Raw genomic sequence first — 16,433 nt, 5'->3', positions numbered from 1 at the left:
CATAGTTAATACAGAAGTGGTATCTCATTGTGATTTTGATTGGCATTCCCCTGATGGCTGGTGATGTTGAGCATCTTTTGATGTACTTATTGGCCATTTGTATTACATCTTTTTTGAAGAAATGTCTATTAATATCCAAAGCCCATTACAATTAAAGAAAATTTCTTTAGTCGTATGAGTTTTTATATAGTCTACATGCAAGTCCCTTTTCAGACATATGACTTGCAGACTTTTCCCCTTTCCATGGGTTGTCTTTTCACTTTTTTGTGATGTCCTTTGAAGCACAGAAGTTTAAAAATTGATCATGTGCAATTCACTTCTTTTGTTGGTTGTACTTTTGGTGTCATACCTAAGAAACTATTGCCTAATCCAAGGGCACCAAACTTATACCCAAGTTTTCTGTTCTTTCAAGAGTTTTATAGTTTTAGTGCTTACATTTAGATCTTTGTATATGGTGAGATAGGGGTTTAGGTTTATTCTTTTGCATATGGATATTCAGTTATCACAATACCACTTGTTGCAAAGATTATTTTTCCCACATTGAATTTTCTTAGCACCCTAGTTGGAAATGAATTGACTGTAAATTTTTTTACTAGATGCTCAATTTTATTCCATTGTTCTGTGTGTCTGTCATTATGCCCGTACCATAGTCTTGACTGCTGTAACTTTGTAGTAAGTTTTGAATTTGAGAAGTGTGAGTTTTCAACTATGTTCTTTTTTTACCCCCAAGATTATTTTGGCTATTCTGGTCCCCTTGCAATTCTGTGTGATTTTTAGGATCAGCTTGTCAGTTTCTGCAAAGAAGCCAGTTGGAATTTTCATGGGGACTGTATTGAGTCTGCAGATCAATTTGAGGTGTATTTCCATCTTATCAATACTGTCTTCCAATTTGTGAATGTGGAAGTACCTTTCAATTTATTTAGTTCCTCTTAAGTTCATTCAACAGTGTATTGTAGTTTTGAATATAAGTTATACATGACTTCTGTTAAATTTATTTCTAGGTATTTTATTTTTTTGATGCCATTGTAAATGAAATTGTTTTCTTAATTTTATTTTTGGATTGTCCACTGCAAATAGAAATACAATTGATTTTGTATATTAATCTTTTATTAGTTTTAGACTTTTTTTTAAACAGTCCTCAGTCATCCTGCTTTCCTTGTTAATAAGACCACTCATGGATAAACTTGTGTGCTCCTTTTTTTCTTTGACTGTTTCACCAGAATTTAGCTGATGGGACTTGGGTAATTTTGGTGTTCATGTGATCTGTCAGTGTGTACACGAGCAGGAAGTATCTGGTACAGCTGTTGCCTGTGTTCATCCCGGATAGGTGTGGTGTGTTATCTGTTAGTGTGTACACAGAACAGGAACACAGATGCCTGTGCTCATCATGGGTAGGTGTAGTATGTTACAGGACTCAAAGAATACAAGATGATGGTGAGACCTTCAGTGCCAGACGGGGAACAAAGATTACTTTTTCTCCTGATAATAGAGCCAGGCACTCTTGGTCGTTATGGCGGTAGAGGAAGCGACTGGGAAGTGTGTTTGCTGAAAGTGGGAGATGGTTAGAAGATGTTGGAATCAAGAAAGGAGAGTTTGTGAGTTGTATACACATTGGCCAAAACATAAATTTGAATAAGTTATACCGGGGATAAGTTATACTTAGCCTTTCTCAAAAAAATGTAGGCAGATGTCACAACACTAAAGGACCAGAGATACTAAAAGAGAGTATCATGATACCGGTAACATTTTGGTTTTCCTGTTTTGTTCAAGAAACTAACATTTATTTAAAACTGTGTTTTGTTAATACTAGTACCTTTTCCCTTTAGTTAATGAAATTTGCAGGTTTGTTACCTTTGGAAATGGTTTTAATATTATAGTACATCATGCTTTCTCAAGAGAATAAGTGATACTAATTATGTGAATTCTTAGGAAGCATGTGTTTCACTTGGCCCTAGTTAATGAAGTTACAGTAAACCATATCACTGTGAAAGGGACATAAAAATAGATTTTGGTTTTATTTTAAAATGAGAGTAGCTCTCATTATATACTTTTTTTTTTTTTTCCTTTCTTTTTTTGGGCCTTGCCACGTGGCTTGTGGGATGTTAGTTCCATGAACAGGGATCAAACCCAGGCCTAGTAAGTGAAGCCACAGAATCCTAACTATTGGATGGCCTGGGAATTCCCTGTTTTTTTTCTTTTTTAAAAATAAGAAATTAAGGGTCTCTTCCCAGAGAACCGAATGTGATTTGCATTTTTTAGTATGAATACCAATAGAGACTTTAGGGCTATGAAATATTTATGTTTGTAATATTAGGCACTATGGCTTTTCAAAGGTCATAAAAAGTGTTTTCTTTTTTTTAATCCCCTCTCTGCAAAATCTTTGGTTTTATCCAGAATGCAAGCTATATACTCATAGACTATTTAAACATTAATATGAAATAGTTAAACAGTAGTATGATTATTAGTGAGCATGACATAAGGATGTAGGGCCTATGAATATTCTTAAGTAAGGGAGAGTTGTGGGTATTGGTTGCAAAAATAAAAATATATTTATAGATTTTTGACTCTAGTAATGAGTTAGGAATGTGATGATACATTTATGTTATTCTTTTCTATTTGGTTTAGTGTTGAAGCTAATTTGCATAATTATTTTCATGATCTCATGTTTTAAATTAGAGTTATTTAGTTTCTTTAAGTTTCCATATGGGTAACAGCTACTTGATCATATTTCAGAAAGCTCAAAAAGTCAACACTACCATAGTGGCTAGTTGGTTGAATTGATTGAAAACTGCCCTATAAACCTCCTTATGATTTTTAACTACTATCAGGCATGGTCATTCCATATGCTCTTCAGTTTTCAAAAGAATATTATTCAATTATTTTATTGATTGGTTTTTTAAAAATATAAATTGCAATATGCCATTACTTCCTTCAGTGATTGGACTGACCCTATGAATGGGTTTGCAAACTAAAATTTGGAAAATATTGCATTAGATAAATGAGTGTTTTTCTTTGAATATTTTATATTCTCTCTTTTGGTTTGATTTTTTTATTTCCACAGTTTTAGAGAACTTTTTAACATCTCCTTAGATAAGAGTGGTTAAAAATGGAGTACCCTTATGGTATGAAAAAGTTAATGATGGTTGACAAGTGCATGAGTTACTAGGAAGACAGTAGGGAAATACTGTCTGTTTTTTTAAGAAGAAAGATAAAAATTAGTAGAACCCAGTTTTCACGTACAGACTCTGAAGGTAAAGTTTGTGTGTCCTCCTTTTCTTTGGGTTGTACTTATTGTGTAACACCTTATAGGCAAAGAAATTGAAAGAGACTGAAGATATACCAAGTGAACCATCTTTCCAGGACTTTGAGTACCCAGAGTATGATGACTACAGGGCAGAGGCTTTCCTGCACCAGCAGAAGCGGATGGAATGCTACAGCAAGGCCAAAGAAGCGTATCGGATGGGGAAGAAGAACGTGGCCACATTTTATGCCCAGCAGGTAAAGAGGAAAGCCAGTTCTTTTTTTCTTTGTCATTTATGATGTCTGAATAATCTGAAGGAGATAATGCTCATATGTGACTGGATGAAGTTATTCTAGGGAATGTAGATGATATTCTGTAAATGGTGTAAAGTGGCCTACTCCGTAAGGACTGTGTGGCCTGAGAATCCCAGCAGTCCCGATCTCTTTTTTTTTTTTTTTTCTCTTTGTGTGTGTGTGTGTGTGTGCAATAAAGTTTTATTAAAGTATAAAGGAGATAGAGAAAGCTTCTGACATAGACATCAGAAGGGGGTAGGAAGAGTACCCCCAGTCCCAATCTCTTTTAGGCTGGGATCTCTCACTGAGTACTGCTTCTGAACAGTTACACGTTTTATGGAGGAAATGCAGCGGGATGTTAGTAATGACCTTCCCAGGTGGGATTACAGAGGACTTGTGCTTTCTATCACGCTTGAATTTTTAGTTAGGTATCACTTTTCCTAGTCAGAAAAAGAAAGTTGCATTGATATCTTTTAGGGAAATAGACTTTCTACCGAGGCTCATTTGGCATGCATGTGCTCTGTCACTTCAGTTGTGACTCCATTTGGCATATAGTTAAAAGAAATCTGATTGATTGACTTTTTGTTTTCTTGTGGTTCCACGTAGCTTACTTTTTTATGACTGAGCAGAAAAAGTATCAAACTGGTATTACCTAGTGAACAACAATAGCAGACCTTAAGGGATGGTTTCAGGGGTAACTCTAAGTTGTTAAGAGGGTTGAGACTCAGGATTATCAAAAGGTAAACCACTGGATTCCTTCTTGAGATGGATGTTATTTATTTGTCTCCCTCTTCTATGATTTTTGGGTCAGAGAATGTGTTAGAAATGATGATCCAGTAGTTTAAGAGCTATGTTATTAGTTCACTGAAATCCACCTAAATTTTTGGTGCATTTTTGCATATTAGCCCATTGCATTAAAAATTTTAGATTAATTTTTCCATTTTTTTGTTCTTCTTTTTACTAGGGGCACTATTTGTTTTCTCATTGCCTGCTAAGTAGCAGATATGAAAAGTGATCACTGGTGATATGTTTATATTTAAAGGGTAGTCTCCATGAACAGAAGATGAAAGAAGCTAATCACCTTGCTGCCGTGGAGATATTTGAGAAAGTCAATGCCTCCCTACTGCCACAGAATGTTCTAGACCTCCATGGGCTGCATGTGGATGAGGCTATAGAACATTTGACGACAGTTTTACAGCAGAAAACTGAAGGTAGGACTGTAGTCATGACACGTTTTCAATAGAAAGTATATCTTTGTTTATATTGATGTAACTTGCAAATTCAAGGGAGTCTGAATGTGTAGGCTAAGGATATGTGTGCCACACTGATAGATGTTTGTATTAGACTCATTCTTCAAGAAAACCTTGGGAAAGAATTCTCACTGCCTTGGCCATTAACATTTTTATTTTCCTGCTTCAGTCATGTTTGTATTCCTTTGTTATACTGGGCATGTATATATATCAAACCAACTTTTGGGCCTCAAAGGGAGGGCATGATGTAATCTGAGAATTCTCTGGACGTTTCAGGGATATTACACATCTTTGTTTGTAGACATTTACTAGAGCTATTAGATACTTATTAGATGTCAGTTGCTTAACAGATATTTAATAAAATACAGAAGGAAATAAGGTGATAGGATTTTTATAGAATTATCATAAATTCAGGATTTCTGAGTGTTTGCATTATAATGGTGTGCCCTTCTCCCTTTCTGCTTGTATTTAGTCTTTGCAGGTCAATAGGAAAGCTATTGCCTGCCTCTTAAAATTGTGTCATGTAGTTTATATGTATTAAAGCATCTTGTTCGTTTATTATCTTGTTTCCTTTTCATCACCAGATGGTAGCACTTAGGAAAAGTCAATCTCTGTAGTACCCAGACTAATGCTAGGGAATCATCTAATACTAGGGAATCATCTCCTTTTACCACTGCTAAGATATCTTTTTATCTTCCATTTTATTGTGGAGACATAAAATCCATGCCTCAGTTATCTCTTGTGGTTCCATCATACTGCTCTGTCATTGATAGCTGTATTCTGGTTAATTAGTTTATATGTATTTTAGAAAGTTGTATACTATACGTTATATAAGTTTATCAGTTCAACACATATCAGTTGTGTTATTAGTTAAATACTTGATTAAATATAATTGATATAAAAGGTTGAGAATTCATCTTTTTATCATGCAAACCATGTTGAAAGGTTGCAGAGTAAAATAAGAACACCTCTGTGCCCCTGAGTGTAAGGTAACAAGTGGTAGCATTTTCCTGTGTGTGCTTCTTTATTTTATTTTTTGTTATCTTATCTTCTTGGTGGAAATCAACACCCTTCAGTTTGCATTCATCATCAGTCTATTTATAGTATTCCTTTTGTGAGTTTTAAAAAATGAACATATATGGTGTCATACTGCATCATCAGCCAAGTTCCTTATTTTCACCCAATCCCGTTTTCAAGATCTACTCATCTTTCTCATCTTAATGGATTTTTTTTTTAAATTAAAACTGCTGTATAGTATTATGTGACCATGTCATAATGTGCCCATCTCTCTGTTGATGGGCATTTTTATTTTGCACATCAACATACATGTCTACTCTTATCACTATCTTTTTTCCCTAGCTTTTTATATTGAAAAATTTAAAACCCACAGAGAAGTTGAATGAATTGTAGACTGATCAGTCATCAACATTTGGCCACATTTGTTTCTCTCTCTAAAATTGCTTTCTGCTGAACCATTTGAGAATAAGTTTTAAACATTGTGGTACTTTGTTTTTGAACACCTCAGCATGTTTATCACTTGAGGACAAATGCATTTTCCTACATAATCACAATACATTATCACTTTTAAGGCATTTGACATTGTTAACGAAGTGTTGTCTAACATACAGGCCGTACTTAGTGATTTCCAGCTGGATGGAAAGGTCTTATGTAGCTGTGCCATTTTCTACCCCCAATCCAGGATCCAGTCATGCATCGCATGTTCCAGTTGATGGTCCCAAGTCAGTAGCCTCCTGTAATATAGAGTAGTTCCTTTGTCTAATTTCTGTTTCCCATGTCATTGACATTTTTGAAGATTCCAAGTCAGTTGTTTGGTAGATTGTCATACAATTTTAATTTGTCTGATTGTTTCTTAGCGGCTAGATTCAGTTTAAAATTTTCTTGGTAAAAATGCTGCATAGGTGATGTTAGGTCATCCTTGGTGAACTCATTAGAAGACATAAATGGTCACTTTTCCCTTATTGGTGGTGTTAAGTTTGATTTCTTAGCTGAGGTGTGGAACTCTATCATATCAGATTTTGCTTTGTAAATGTACTTTTTCTCCCTTTGTAATCAGTTAGTAAATTTTGGTGATTGATTCTTTGTGACTGTGTGAATAACTTTTCATACAGCTGTTCTCATTTTTCCTTACGATTTTGGATCGTAAGGATCCTTATGATCCTTGTCTGAATCAGTTATTTTATTGGTGGTTCCATAATGGTGTTTTGTAGTTTGTATTCCTTCTGTGTTTATTAGCAGACATTCTTTGATAGAGTAGAGGATTTACCTCCCCCACTTGTTTTTTAAATATAATTTTGAAAATCTTGGAGAAAATCTAGGAAACAGCAACAAAGATTATAAGAGAAAATTTAAGAGCAGCTTAAATACATTATTTAATCTGGAGAAAAGAAAAATTCCTATATAGAAGTATTATAAGGGAATATTTTGTCTATAGAGGATGAATATATCATTTACTCAATAAAAACTTGATCATCTTCTATATTCTCGACATCAAAGATAAAGCAGTGAAAAAGACACACAATTCCCGTCTTTATGGAGTTTGCCGTCTAGTAGAATAGATGATAGTGAATGACTAGTTACATGATTAGCACTGTGATAAGGTTGCCATGTTTCATTTAGCATAATTCCCCACACCCCTACAAAGTTGTTTCTGCCCTGCGTCTTCATCCTTGTCTTGTGTTTCGCTTCTCTTCCATTTCTTTATGTTTATCTATGTTACCGCTTGTTGGCTTCAGACTAAATTAGGCTGCCTGTTAAAAACCTCTGCTAGTACTCTTGCGTATCACAGTATTTATAAAAAGCTTCTTATAGAGTTGACTTTTTGCATGGGGGCTGTGCTGAGTCTTCATAGCTGCATGTGAGCTTTCTCTAGTTGCGGCAAGTCGGGGCTACTTTTCATTGTGGTGTGCAGGCTTCTCGTTGTCTTCTCATTGAAGCGGCTTCTCTTCTCTTGGGGCACGGCTCCAGGTGTGCCGACTTTAGTAGTTGTGATGCCCGAGCTTAGGTGCTCCATGGCATGCGGGATCTTTCTTGACTGGGAGTCAAACTCATGTCCCCTGCACCGGCAGGTGGGTTCCTAGCCACTGAACCACGAGGGAAGTCCCTATAATTGATTACTAAACGTCCATCTTTTTGGCCGAAAATTGAGTCAAAGATAATTATTGAATCATTATTGTATATTCTGCTTTCCATTCAACACTTTAAAAACCTTTAGAGTAAGTGACTGAATAAAGAGTAGGTATTCCTCTCATTTTATAGATAAGGAAACTGATGACTTAGTAAGTTTAATAAAATGGAAAATAATAAATGTTATTAAGGATTCAGAGAATTGGAACCCTCATATATTGCTGGTGGGAATGTTAAATGGTGCAGCCTGTGGAAAAGGTTGACGTTCCTTGAAAGGTTAAGCATAGAGTTAACATATGACCCAGCAGTTCTGGTCCCAGGCTTGTACACAAGAGAGTTGAAATCATAATTCATCCATACAGAAACTTATGTATGTTCATAATAGCCAAAAGGTGGAAACAACCCAGATGTCTGTTCACTGGTGAATGGACAAAATGTGGTGTATCGATACAGTGGAATATAATTAAGCCATAAAAAGGAACGAAATGCTGACACATGCTGCAACACAGATGAACCTTGTAAGGATCATGCAGTGTGAAGGAAGTCAGATACAAAGGGCCACATATGTTATGATTTCCATTTATATAGATTGTCTAGAATAGGATCCATAGAAACAGAAAGTTCATTATTGTTTTCTGGGACTGGAAGGCCAGGGATGGAGACTGACTGCTAACTGGCACAGAATTTCTTTTTGAGATGATGGAATGTTCTGGAATTAGATCATGTTGATGGTTGCACAACATTGTAATGTACTAAACCGCACTGAATTGTACATTTTAAAATAGTGAATTTTATGTTAGGTGAATTTCATTTCAGTAGAAAAAATTATGAGAATGAAAGTGTTAAATAACTTATTTAAGGTGATGCTTGGCCAGACCCAAGATACAAACCTTCTCTGGAAGCCAAAGCCCATCTTGTGCACGCTACCTGTGGTGACCTGTAGTTACGGTTGGTTACCACCAGATGGTAGTATTTTTGAACAGAAACGTGTCCAGGGGAACAATCTGTGGCTCTGTCCCACATTGCTTTTAGTTGTAAAAGGTGATGGTCAAAATTAGGGATGGATTATAAAAAAAAAATCTGACCCTTTTGTGTCTTCTGATTGAAATATATATACCACAACCACCCATGAAGCTTTTTGCCCCCAAATAACCAGAAGCAGATAAAGCCTTTAGATCTGACTACTGCTTTGTTCGGATTTGTAGGGAATAGAGGAACATGTTAGATGACACCATGGGGATACAAAATCCAGGCTGTAAATATTTAGGATAAATGATCTTATTTTCCCAACAAATTGAAAAACCCCATCACACAGGGGGAAGAACCTTTTAAAAGTTAAGAGGTATATCAACCAAATACCCAGGGATCAAACCCTGGTCTCCTGCATTGCAGGCAGATTCTCTACCGTCTGAGCCACCAGGGATGCCCTATGAAATACATCAACCAGATACAATGTGTGGACATGTTTCAACCCTGATTCAAACCAATCACAGTAAAAATATGTTTTTGAGACTATTGGGGGACAGTTTTAGCCATTTTTCGAAACATTAAGGAGCTACTTTTAACTTTGTAAGATGTGATTGTGACATTGTGGTTATGTTTTTTTTAGAGAGTCTATCTTTTAAAATACATACTGAAATATTTACAGTTGAAATGATAAGAAATCTGAGAAATGCTTTAAATGAGTTTAAACAGGAATTATAAATACAAGAGCAACATGTCCACTTTCATTCCAGACTAAATATTGCCTTGGAGATATGAGACTTCAAAAACAATGTTTGTGGATCTGCTAGAGTCTTATGGCCAGAGAAGGCAATGGCAACCCACTCCTGGAAACTCCCATGGATGGAGGAGCCTGGTGGGCTGCAGTCCGTGGGGTCGCTAAGAGTCAGACACGACTGAGTAACTTCACTTTCACTTTTCACTTTCCTTCATTGGAGAAGGAAATGGCAATCCACTCCAGTGTTCTTGCCTGGAGAATCCCAGGGACAGGGGAGCCTGGTGGGCTGCCGTCTATGGGGTCGCACAGAGTCGGACACGACTGAGGTGACTTAGCAGCAACAGCAGTCTTATGGCAACTAAATGAACAGAGTATGGAATATTTATGGGTATATGTATTTTATGCTAAAGGTCATAACTTGTGCTATTTAAAACTGAGGAGTGAATACCTACTGAAGTGTTAAATCAATTCTTATTATAAACAGGTTTTTTGTTGTTGCTATTTTATTGTAGCTGTTACTTTCAGATTTATATACTTGATTTTCACCGGCTCATTTCCAAAGCAGGAGCTATGGTCTTTTAAGAGGCTCAGGTTCATTTGATATTTTAAAATCATTTATTTGGAAGACTTTCTTACGTTAATAATTGATTATCTTTAACAGTAAGACTGCAGTCCATGCTATAATTAATGGGTTTGCTAATGGCTATTCCTGAGGGTGATAGCCTATAAAGCAGTTGCCTCATACCTCATTTTACTGACAAGAAAATAGGCACAGATAGGCTAAGAAACTTGTCCATGGTCCCAATACACAGTCATTTAGTGGCAGAGCTGCTTATAATAAAGATCAAAGCTGTCTGGCTTCGGGGTATTTAGTAGAGTTGTTGTAAAGATTCTTAGTTAATAAATGTAAGTCACTTAAAGTGATGCCTGATTCCATGTGTGTAATAATTGTTCAGTATTGTTAATATTATTGTTGTCATCATTGTTTCAGAGAGAAATTCTGGTAGCACATGCATGTCTCTCTCCCCACTCAGGTTCCACTCAAGTCTTTAGGTGGATCAATTGCTATGAAGCTTCCATACTTAAAAGTGTAGATGAAACATACATTTAAAAACATCAGTGTCGGACTTTTTCAAGTAATAAATCTTTAAATCCTCATGAAAACAATTTCATATGTGTTTGAGTAGAGGTTTGTTTTCTGTTGAGAATGTAAGATAAATAAATTTTAACTGTTCCAATTCCTGTTGTAACAGAATTTAAGCAGAATGGCGGTAAGCCCTATCTCTCTGTGATAACGGGGAGAGGAAACCACAGCCAGGGAGGAGTTGCTCGCATCAAACCAGCCGTCATTAAATACCTCACAAGCCATAACTTTAGGTGAGTATAGATTTCTGTTATCGATAATGGCAGTTGCCCATATGCAGATAGTAAATACTAATAGTATGCTCAGAACAGTTGTTAAGATAGTTTACTAAATTTAGCCATCTGATTTTAGCCACAAATTTGTGATTAAATTATGATATGTAACATCCCTTCTAGATTTATGATGTCTAGTAAACCAGAAATGAAAGAAAAATTGTTTGTTGTTTAAGTAGTCATTTGAAAAAGCTATTTCTATCATAAATTTAAAATTTAAAAGAAAATAAGTATATTCTTTTTTTTATATATAATTCAAGATAGATTATACATATCATCAGTTTAGTTCAGTTCAGTCGCTTAGTCATGTCCGACTCTTTGCGACCCCATGGACTGCAGCATGCCAGGCCTCCCTGTCCATCACCAACTCCTGGAGTTTACTCAGACTCATGCCCATTGAGTTGGTGATGCCATCCAACCATCTCATCCTCTGTCGTCCCCTTTTCCTCCCACCCTAAGGTTATTGTTTAATTCTTTTGAAAAGAAGTACATGTTTTGGTACATGGGTTTTGGAAGAATTTGGAGCTCCTGCTAAAATGTGATTATAATTTGTATGTATTTAAACTTTAGTGGAAATCTCTAGTCAGTTATGAATTTATACATCTTCATAAATTAAGTGCCGCTATTGGTCTTAGCTGGCAAATATGAAATGTCCTTTTTCATTAAGTGATTATTATTCAGTAACAGCCAATGGCAAGAGAAGTCCAAGAAGAAAGACTTGTTGATGGATAGTTTCCCTGAGGAATCCCAGTGCCCTCCTTCCATTACTTCTGGTTTCAGTTATTGCAGCCTGTTTTGTTTATGTCATGTAATAAAATGTTGGCTATGTTATAGAAGGTGGTAGCATTAATTCTGAGCATGAGAACAGATGACATTTTAGGGTTACTTTTACAAAAGAAATAGGCTAGAACATTATCATATTGGAATTAATCATCTGTTTTAGAGACTGGTGGTGTTTCTTTAAATTTCACACGGAGGAAGTTTCATGTTCTGATAAATCAGACTTACCTATGGAAGTTTCTATTTGGTACTGTTATAATGCAGAGAGAGAATGTAATTCAGACATCATCATATCCTTCATACAGCTTACTGTTGTTCATTAACGTCAAAATCAGGCTTGAGAATTTTTAAAAATCTTAAATTGTAATAACTGTTGTTAGGAGTAATCCCCAGCCTTAGTCATGCATTTATTTTGACAGTAGATTAAAAAGAACACAAGCATAGATGTTAGTCCTTGATTTAACTTAAAGGAGAGTGCTTTGATAGTGAATATTATGTTTGGTATAGGCACTTAGAATTGGTTACAAGATATATTTCTTGATCAGTTTGAAATTTTTATCTTTAACTCTTTTTTTATTTTTGCAGGTTCTCTGAAATTAAACCAGGGTGCTTGAAAGTCATGCTAAAGTAAAATAAACATCCTTGACTAAAAAGTGTGACAGTTTGTAGCTTAAAATTAGTTTTATTTGCAGTGATTTAGTCAGTTTTATGTAAATGTATGTTTTATTAGTAGTGATGTCCAGTTATAAACAGAAAAACATGATTTTCAAAATTCAAGAGAAGTTTAATTTTTACTGAATCAAATGCCAAATATATTATCTATTGAAGATATTAAAGAGAGTTTTTATTGATTACCAGATGTCTAAGAAAATTATCAGCTGTGGTTTTAAAGATTGAAATGCTCTGATACTTTCTCAGACAGAAAATGTTACCTTTATATAAATTGTTTGACGTTTCGTAAAGCCTTAAAGGCTTCAATGAGAGGTATTTACAGTGCTTTGAGATCTGGTAGTAGTAGTAGTACTGAAAGAAAGGAGATCTAACAGAAACCTTTGAGTGCTTTTTGATTTCAAAACAATAGAAACAGTCATTTTGCCATATTCTGCAGGAAGGAAGACACTCTGTTGCCCTTCTGCTTTGTATGTGGTTGTGATCGCTTACCTTTGTTCCTTCTTTCTGGGTGTGTACATTTCCTAGAAGCGAAGTTGGGGTCTGAGATTATGTTTCAGTTTTATACCTTCCATAGGCAGACAGGTTTTCAAAGGAGCGCTGCTGTCTTCTAGAGCTGCGCCTAGTCTTAGAGCACTGCCTGTGTGATATTTATTGAAGACCGTACTAAAGAGCTATATTTTGTATTTGAGGCATGTAATTTCTAAACTAGAGTAGGTAAAATCCTGTTAACTTAAAACAGATATAGAAAACATTTTTGATATAGTCATAAAAGAAATTCTTACAATTTAAATGTTTTTTACCTTTATTTTTTAAAAAGAACCAACTTTCTGAAAGGAAACTTTCACTGACTTCTTTTTTCTTGGTCAGCTGAAAAAGCCCTGTTAGTATACTTGTCAGTTATAACTTCCTTTACACAAGTTTAGTGTGATAAAGTATACTTTTCCAATATGAGATGCTGGCTTAAATAAATCTGACTTTGGATATGAAGGGTATTTTCAACATACTGGTTTTAGCAAAAAACTGTATTGATTTTTAATAAGCTTAAAAATTATTTGGACTAGAGGTGATAGGATTTAGGATTGCGCTGTTACTAAAAGAATTCCCAGAAGAGCAGACATCTTAATGAAAATAAAATTCAGAAACATGTTTTTATATATCACGAAAGCATGCTTGTAAAAGAAGAGCCATATCATTGAATTTATTTCCATAAAAATATATGTTTGTTACTTAGAAATAGTGACTGGTGTTGAAGTATTATTCACATTGTTACGTTTGTGGTAATTTGTTAAAAAAAATGCCAACAGTTTGGCATATGTTTTTTGTGAGGTCTAGAAGAGTTGTATACATTAAAAATAAAACAATTCCTTTCATCAAATTTAATTATAAAACTACAACTGTTAACGAAATAAAACCTTTCTGTGTATAAATTGATATGATTTAAGAAATGTGTATAACAGTACTAAAACCTAGAATTATTTGAGCGTATGCAGCGGCATACTCATTTTCTGTGTTTCTGTATTTCCTCATCCCAGTTTAAAAAAAGACATCTCTTTTTGAGTGCTTCAACTAGACTTTACTTCAGTATTAGTTATTATGATTAATATGGGAGCAGTCAAAAAGAACAAGAAGTGAGGTATTTTGTAGGCAGAAATCAAAGAACCTATGTTTTGAACTGTACCAACTCTGATTTTATGCTTTATTTTGATAAATCTAGGGCATTTCTTCTTAATCATCATTCATAAAATATATGGAGAAATTTTGAGCATTATAAATGTTTTTATAAAGGTGTTTAGTACCAAACTGGCTTCTATCCCACCATCTAGTATAGTTTAAGCAACATGTAATTATGAAAGAAAATTTTATAATGGCTCTTTTCTTGTTTTGCGTGTTTCTAAATCCTGTATGCCAAAGGTAAACAGAGTTTGAGGATTATCAAATTTTTCTCTTTTACTCATTTCTAAATCCTATGTGTCAAAACTAAAGATAATGTGGGGCTTATCAGAGTTTTCATGTATGTTTTGGTATATTTGTTCTAATACATGACTTACTAGAATGGCTCTTTGCAAAGTTATTAATATTTTAAAAGTATAACAGGTCTGTAATTTTGGAAGATTTTAATAACAGTTATATTCTTTCAATAGTCTCTTACCAGTATCTCCCAGGGGAAGATGAGCACTAATGTCAAAACCGCAGGGAAAGTGGGGTTGGACAGAGGGGACTCTTAACAGTATTTTCAGTCTGTTCATTTCCTTCCTTAAACATGAGAAATGGAAGTATTTTGTCTAAACATTTATTGGCTGTTCATGTATCTCTATATTATTTCAAGTTGAGGTTTCTTTGTATTAGTGTTTGAATACTGCCTGTAATTTTAAGGCCTTTAAATGTGGGACATACCGTATAGTAGAAACCCCGACTTAACCCTTTAAAGTGTCTTGTGTATTATAACATTTTGGAGAGAAAAGCTAAATACTTCTGTTGGATTGTTTCCAATCCTTTATTTTGTCCTTTTTAAATTCCAGTGTTTTGTATGCTTAGAAAAAAGACATGTATAATAGCAAGATTGGTTATTTCTGAGCTGGAAATTGGAAACTTTGAAACTCAGGAAATTGCTCTGACAATGTTTTAACTGCTCTCAATTTAAGAAAATGATACAATGTATAAAAATGACACAAAAATAATGTGTGCTGTTTTTTCCAATTGCTTTTTCATTGTGCAATTGAGGTGAAGTTTGATAATTTTTCTGTGTTGTGGTTAAATATTGCTTATTTTTCTTTACATGGTAAAGAAAACAGATTTAAATGTTTGTGTGGCCAAAAAACCTTGTCATTTAAAAGGTAAAGTAAGTTTAGGTAGAATGTATGTAAATGGTGCTTATTTTTAAATGTAATTCAAGTTTACAGTGTTACTTAATGTCTCTTTGCAAAATTTGTTAGAGAAATAAGGCTAGAATACATCTATACCCCGAAGAGCTTTTTATAACTTCACATTATATGGTGACAAATTTTATTGTTTTCCTTAAAGTTGAGCAAATGACTTTTATGGTCCAAATGATGAACCCATTTATTAACATATGATTGAGAATTAACCATGAGACTTCTCATTAAAATATAATATTGCACCTGTCAGTTGGAGAATATATTATAAGATTTTCAGACAGTCTATTAGAAACAAAATCCTTTTATTTGTACTATAAAGAAAATGTAATTTTGCTGTTAACTCTGTACTTTTTTTATTGAAACTGTTTTATAACTTTGCTTTTAAAATTTCTTATGAAACCATTTGCAAATTACATACTTAATTTAATAAAATACTTTAACCACTGCTCAGTGTGAGGATATCCTTTATTTAGTGTGGTGGGGTTAGTGGTTTAAATATTAAAGTACATTTTTATGTGTAACTTAATATTTCACATGGTCACAATCTCCGCTTTGCTCCTCCTCCCCTCCATTCAAGCAGTGAGGCCTTTATTCTCCCATTGCTTCAGGGGAAGGATGTGACCAGCAGAAAGGAAAACCAAAGGAGTGTTCCTAACTTTCATTTGCAAAAGCATACACTCTTATGGACCAGTAAAGACCAGCAGGACAGACAACAGGATGAGACAGAGGACTTCTGTCACTCCGCTCCACCCCATCCTCAACACAAAGAAGTTTCAGATGATACTACCGTTATGGCAGAAAAGTTAAGAGGAACTAAAGAGCCTCTTGATGAAGGTGAAAGAGGAGAGTGAAAAAGCTGGCTTAAAACTCCACATTCAAAAAACTAAGATCATGGCATCCTGTCCTATCATTTCATGGCAAAGAGATGGGGAAACAGTGGAAACAGTGGTTGACTTTATTTTTGGGGGCTCCAAAATCACTGCAGATGGTGACTGCAGCCATGCAATTAAAAGATGCTTGCTCCTTGGAAGAAAAGCTATG

The 16,433-nt window shown here is 34.8% G+C and overlaps 1 protein-coding gene across 5 annotated transcripts in view; it reads left to right on the top strand.

The window, feature by feature from the left end:
- The window catches only part of N4BP2 (NEDD4 binding protein 2), a 68,106-nt gene extending 52,268 nt beyond the window's left edge, over positions 1-15,838 (top strand). For 4 of the 5 annotated variants that reach the window (XM_043438529.1, XM_043438531.1, XM_043438527.1 and 1 more), the window contains exons 14-17: positions 3,310-3,498; positions 4,577-4,745; positions 10,902-11,025; positions 12,430-15,838. In XM_043438529.1, coding sequence (XP_043294464.1) covers positions 3,310-3,498; positions 4,577-4,745; positions 10,902-11,025; positions 12,430-12,475 — 528 coding nt within the window. In that variant the 3' untranslated portion in view covers positions 12,476-15,838. Of the gene's footprint in view, positions 1-3,309; positions 3,499-4,576; positions 4,746-9,664; positions 9,831-10,901; positions 11,028-12,429 lie in introns of those variants that run through there. The other variant, XR_006263747.1, reaches the window with a different exon arrangement.
- The last annotated feature ends 595 nt before the right edge of the window (positions 15,839-16,433 follow it).

The sequence above is a fragment of the Cervus canadensis genome, chromosome 19 (assembly GCF_019320065.1).
Source record: "Cervus canadensis isolate Bull #8, Minnesota chromosome 19, ASM1932006v1, whole genome shotgun sequence".
In the NCBI taxonomy this organism is placed as follows: domain Eukaryota; kingdom Metazoa; phylum Chordata; class Mammalia; order Artiodactyla; family Cervidae; genus Cervus; species Cervus canadensis.
Note: the sequence above shows the minus strand (reverse complement) of the source record. Positions and strands in the feature narration are given on the sequence as shown.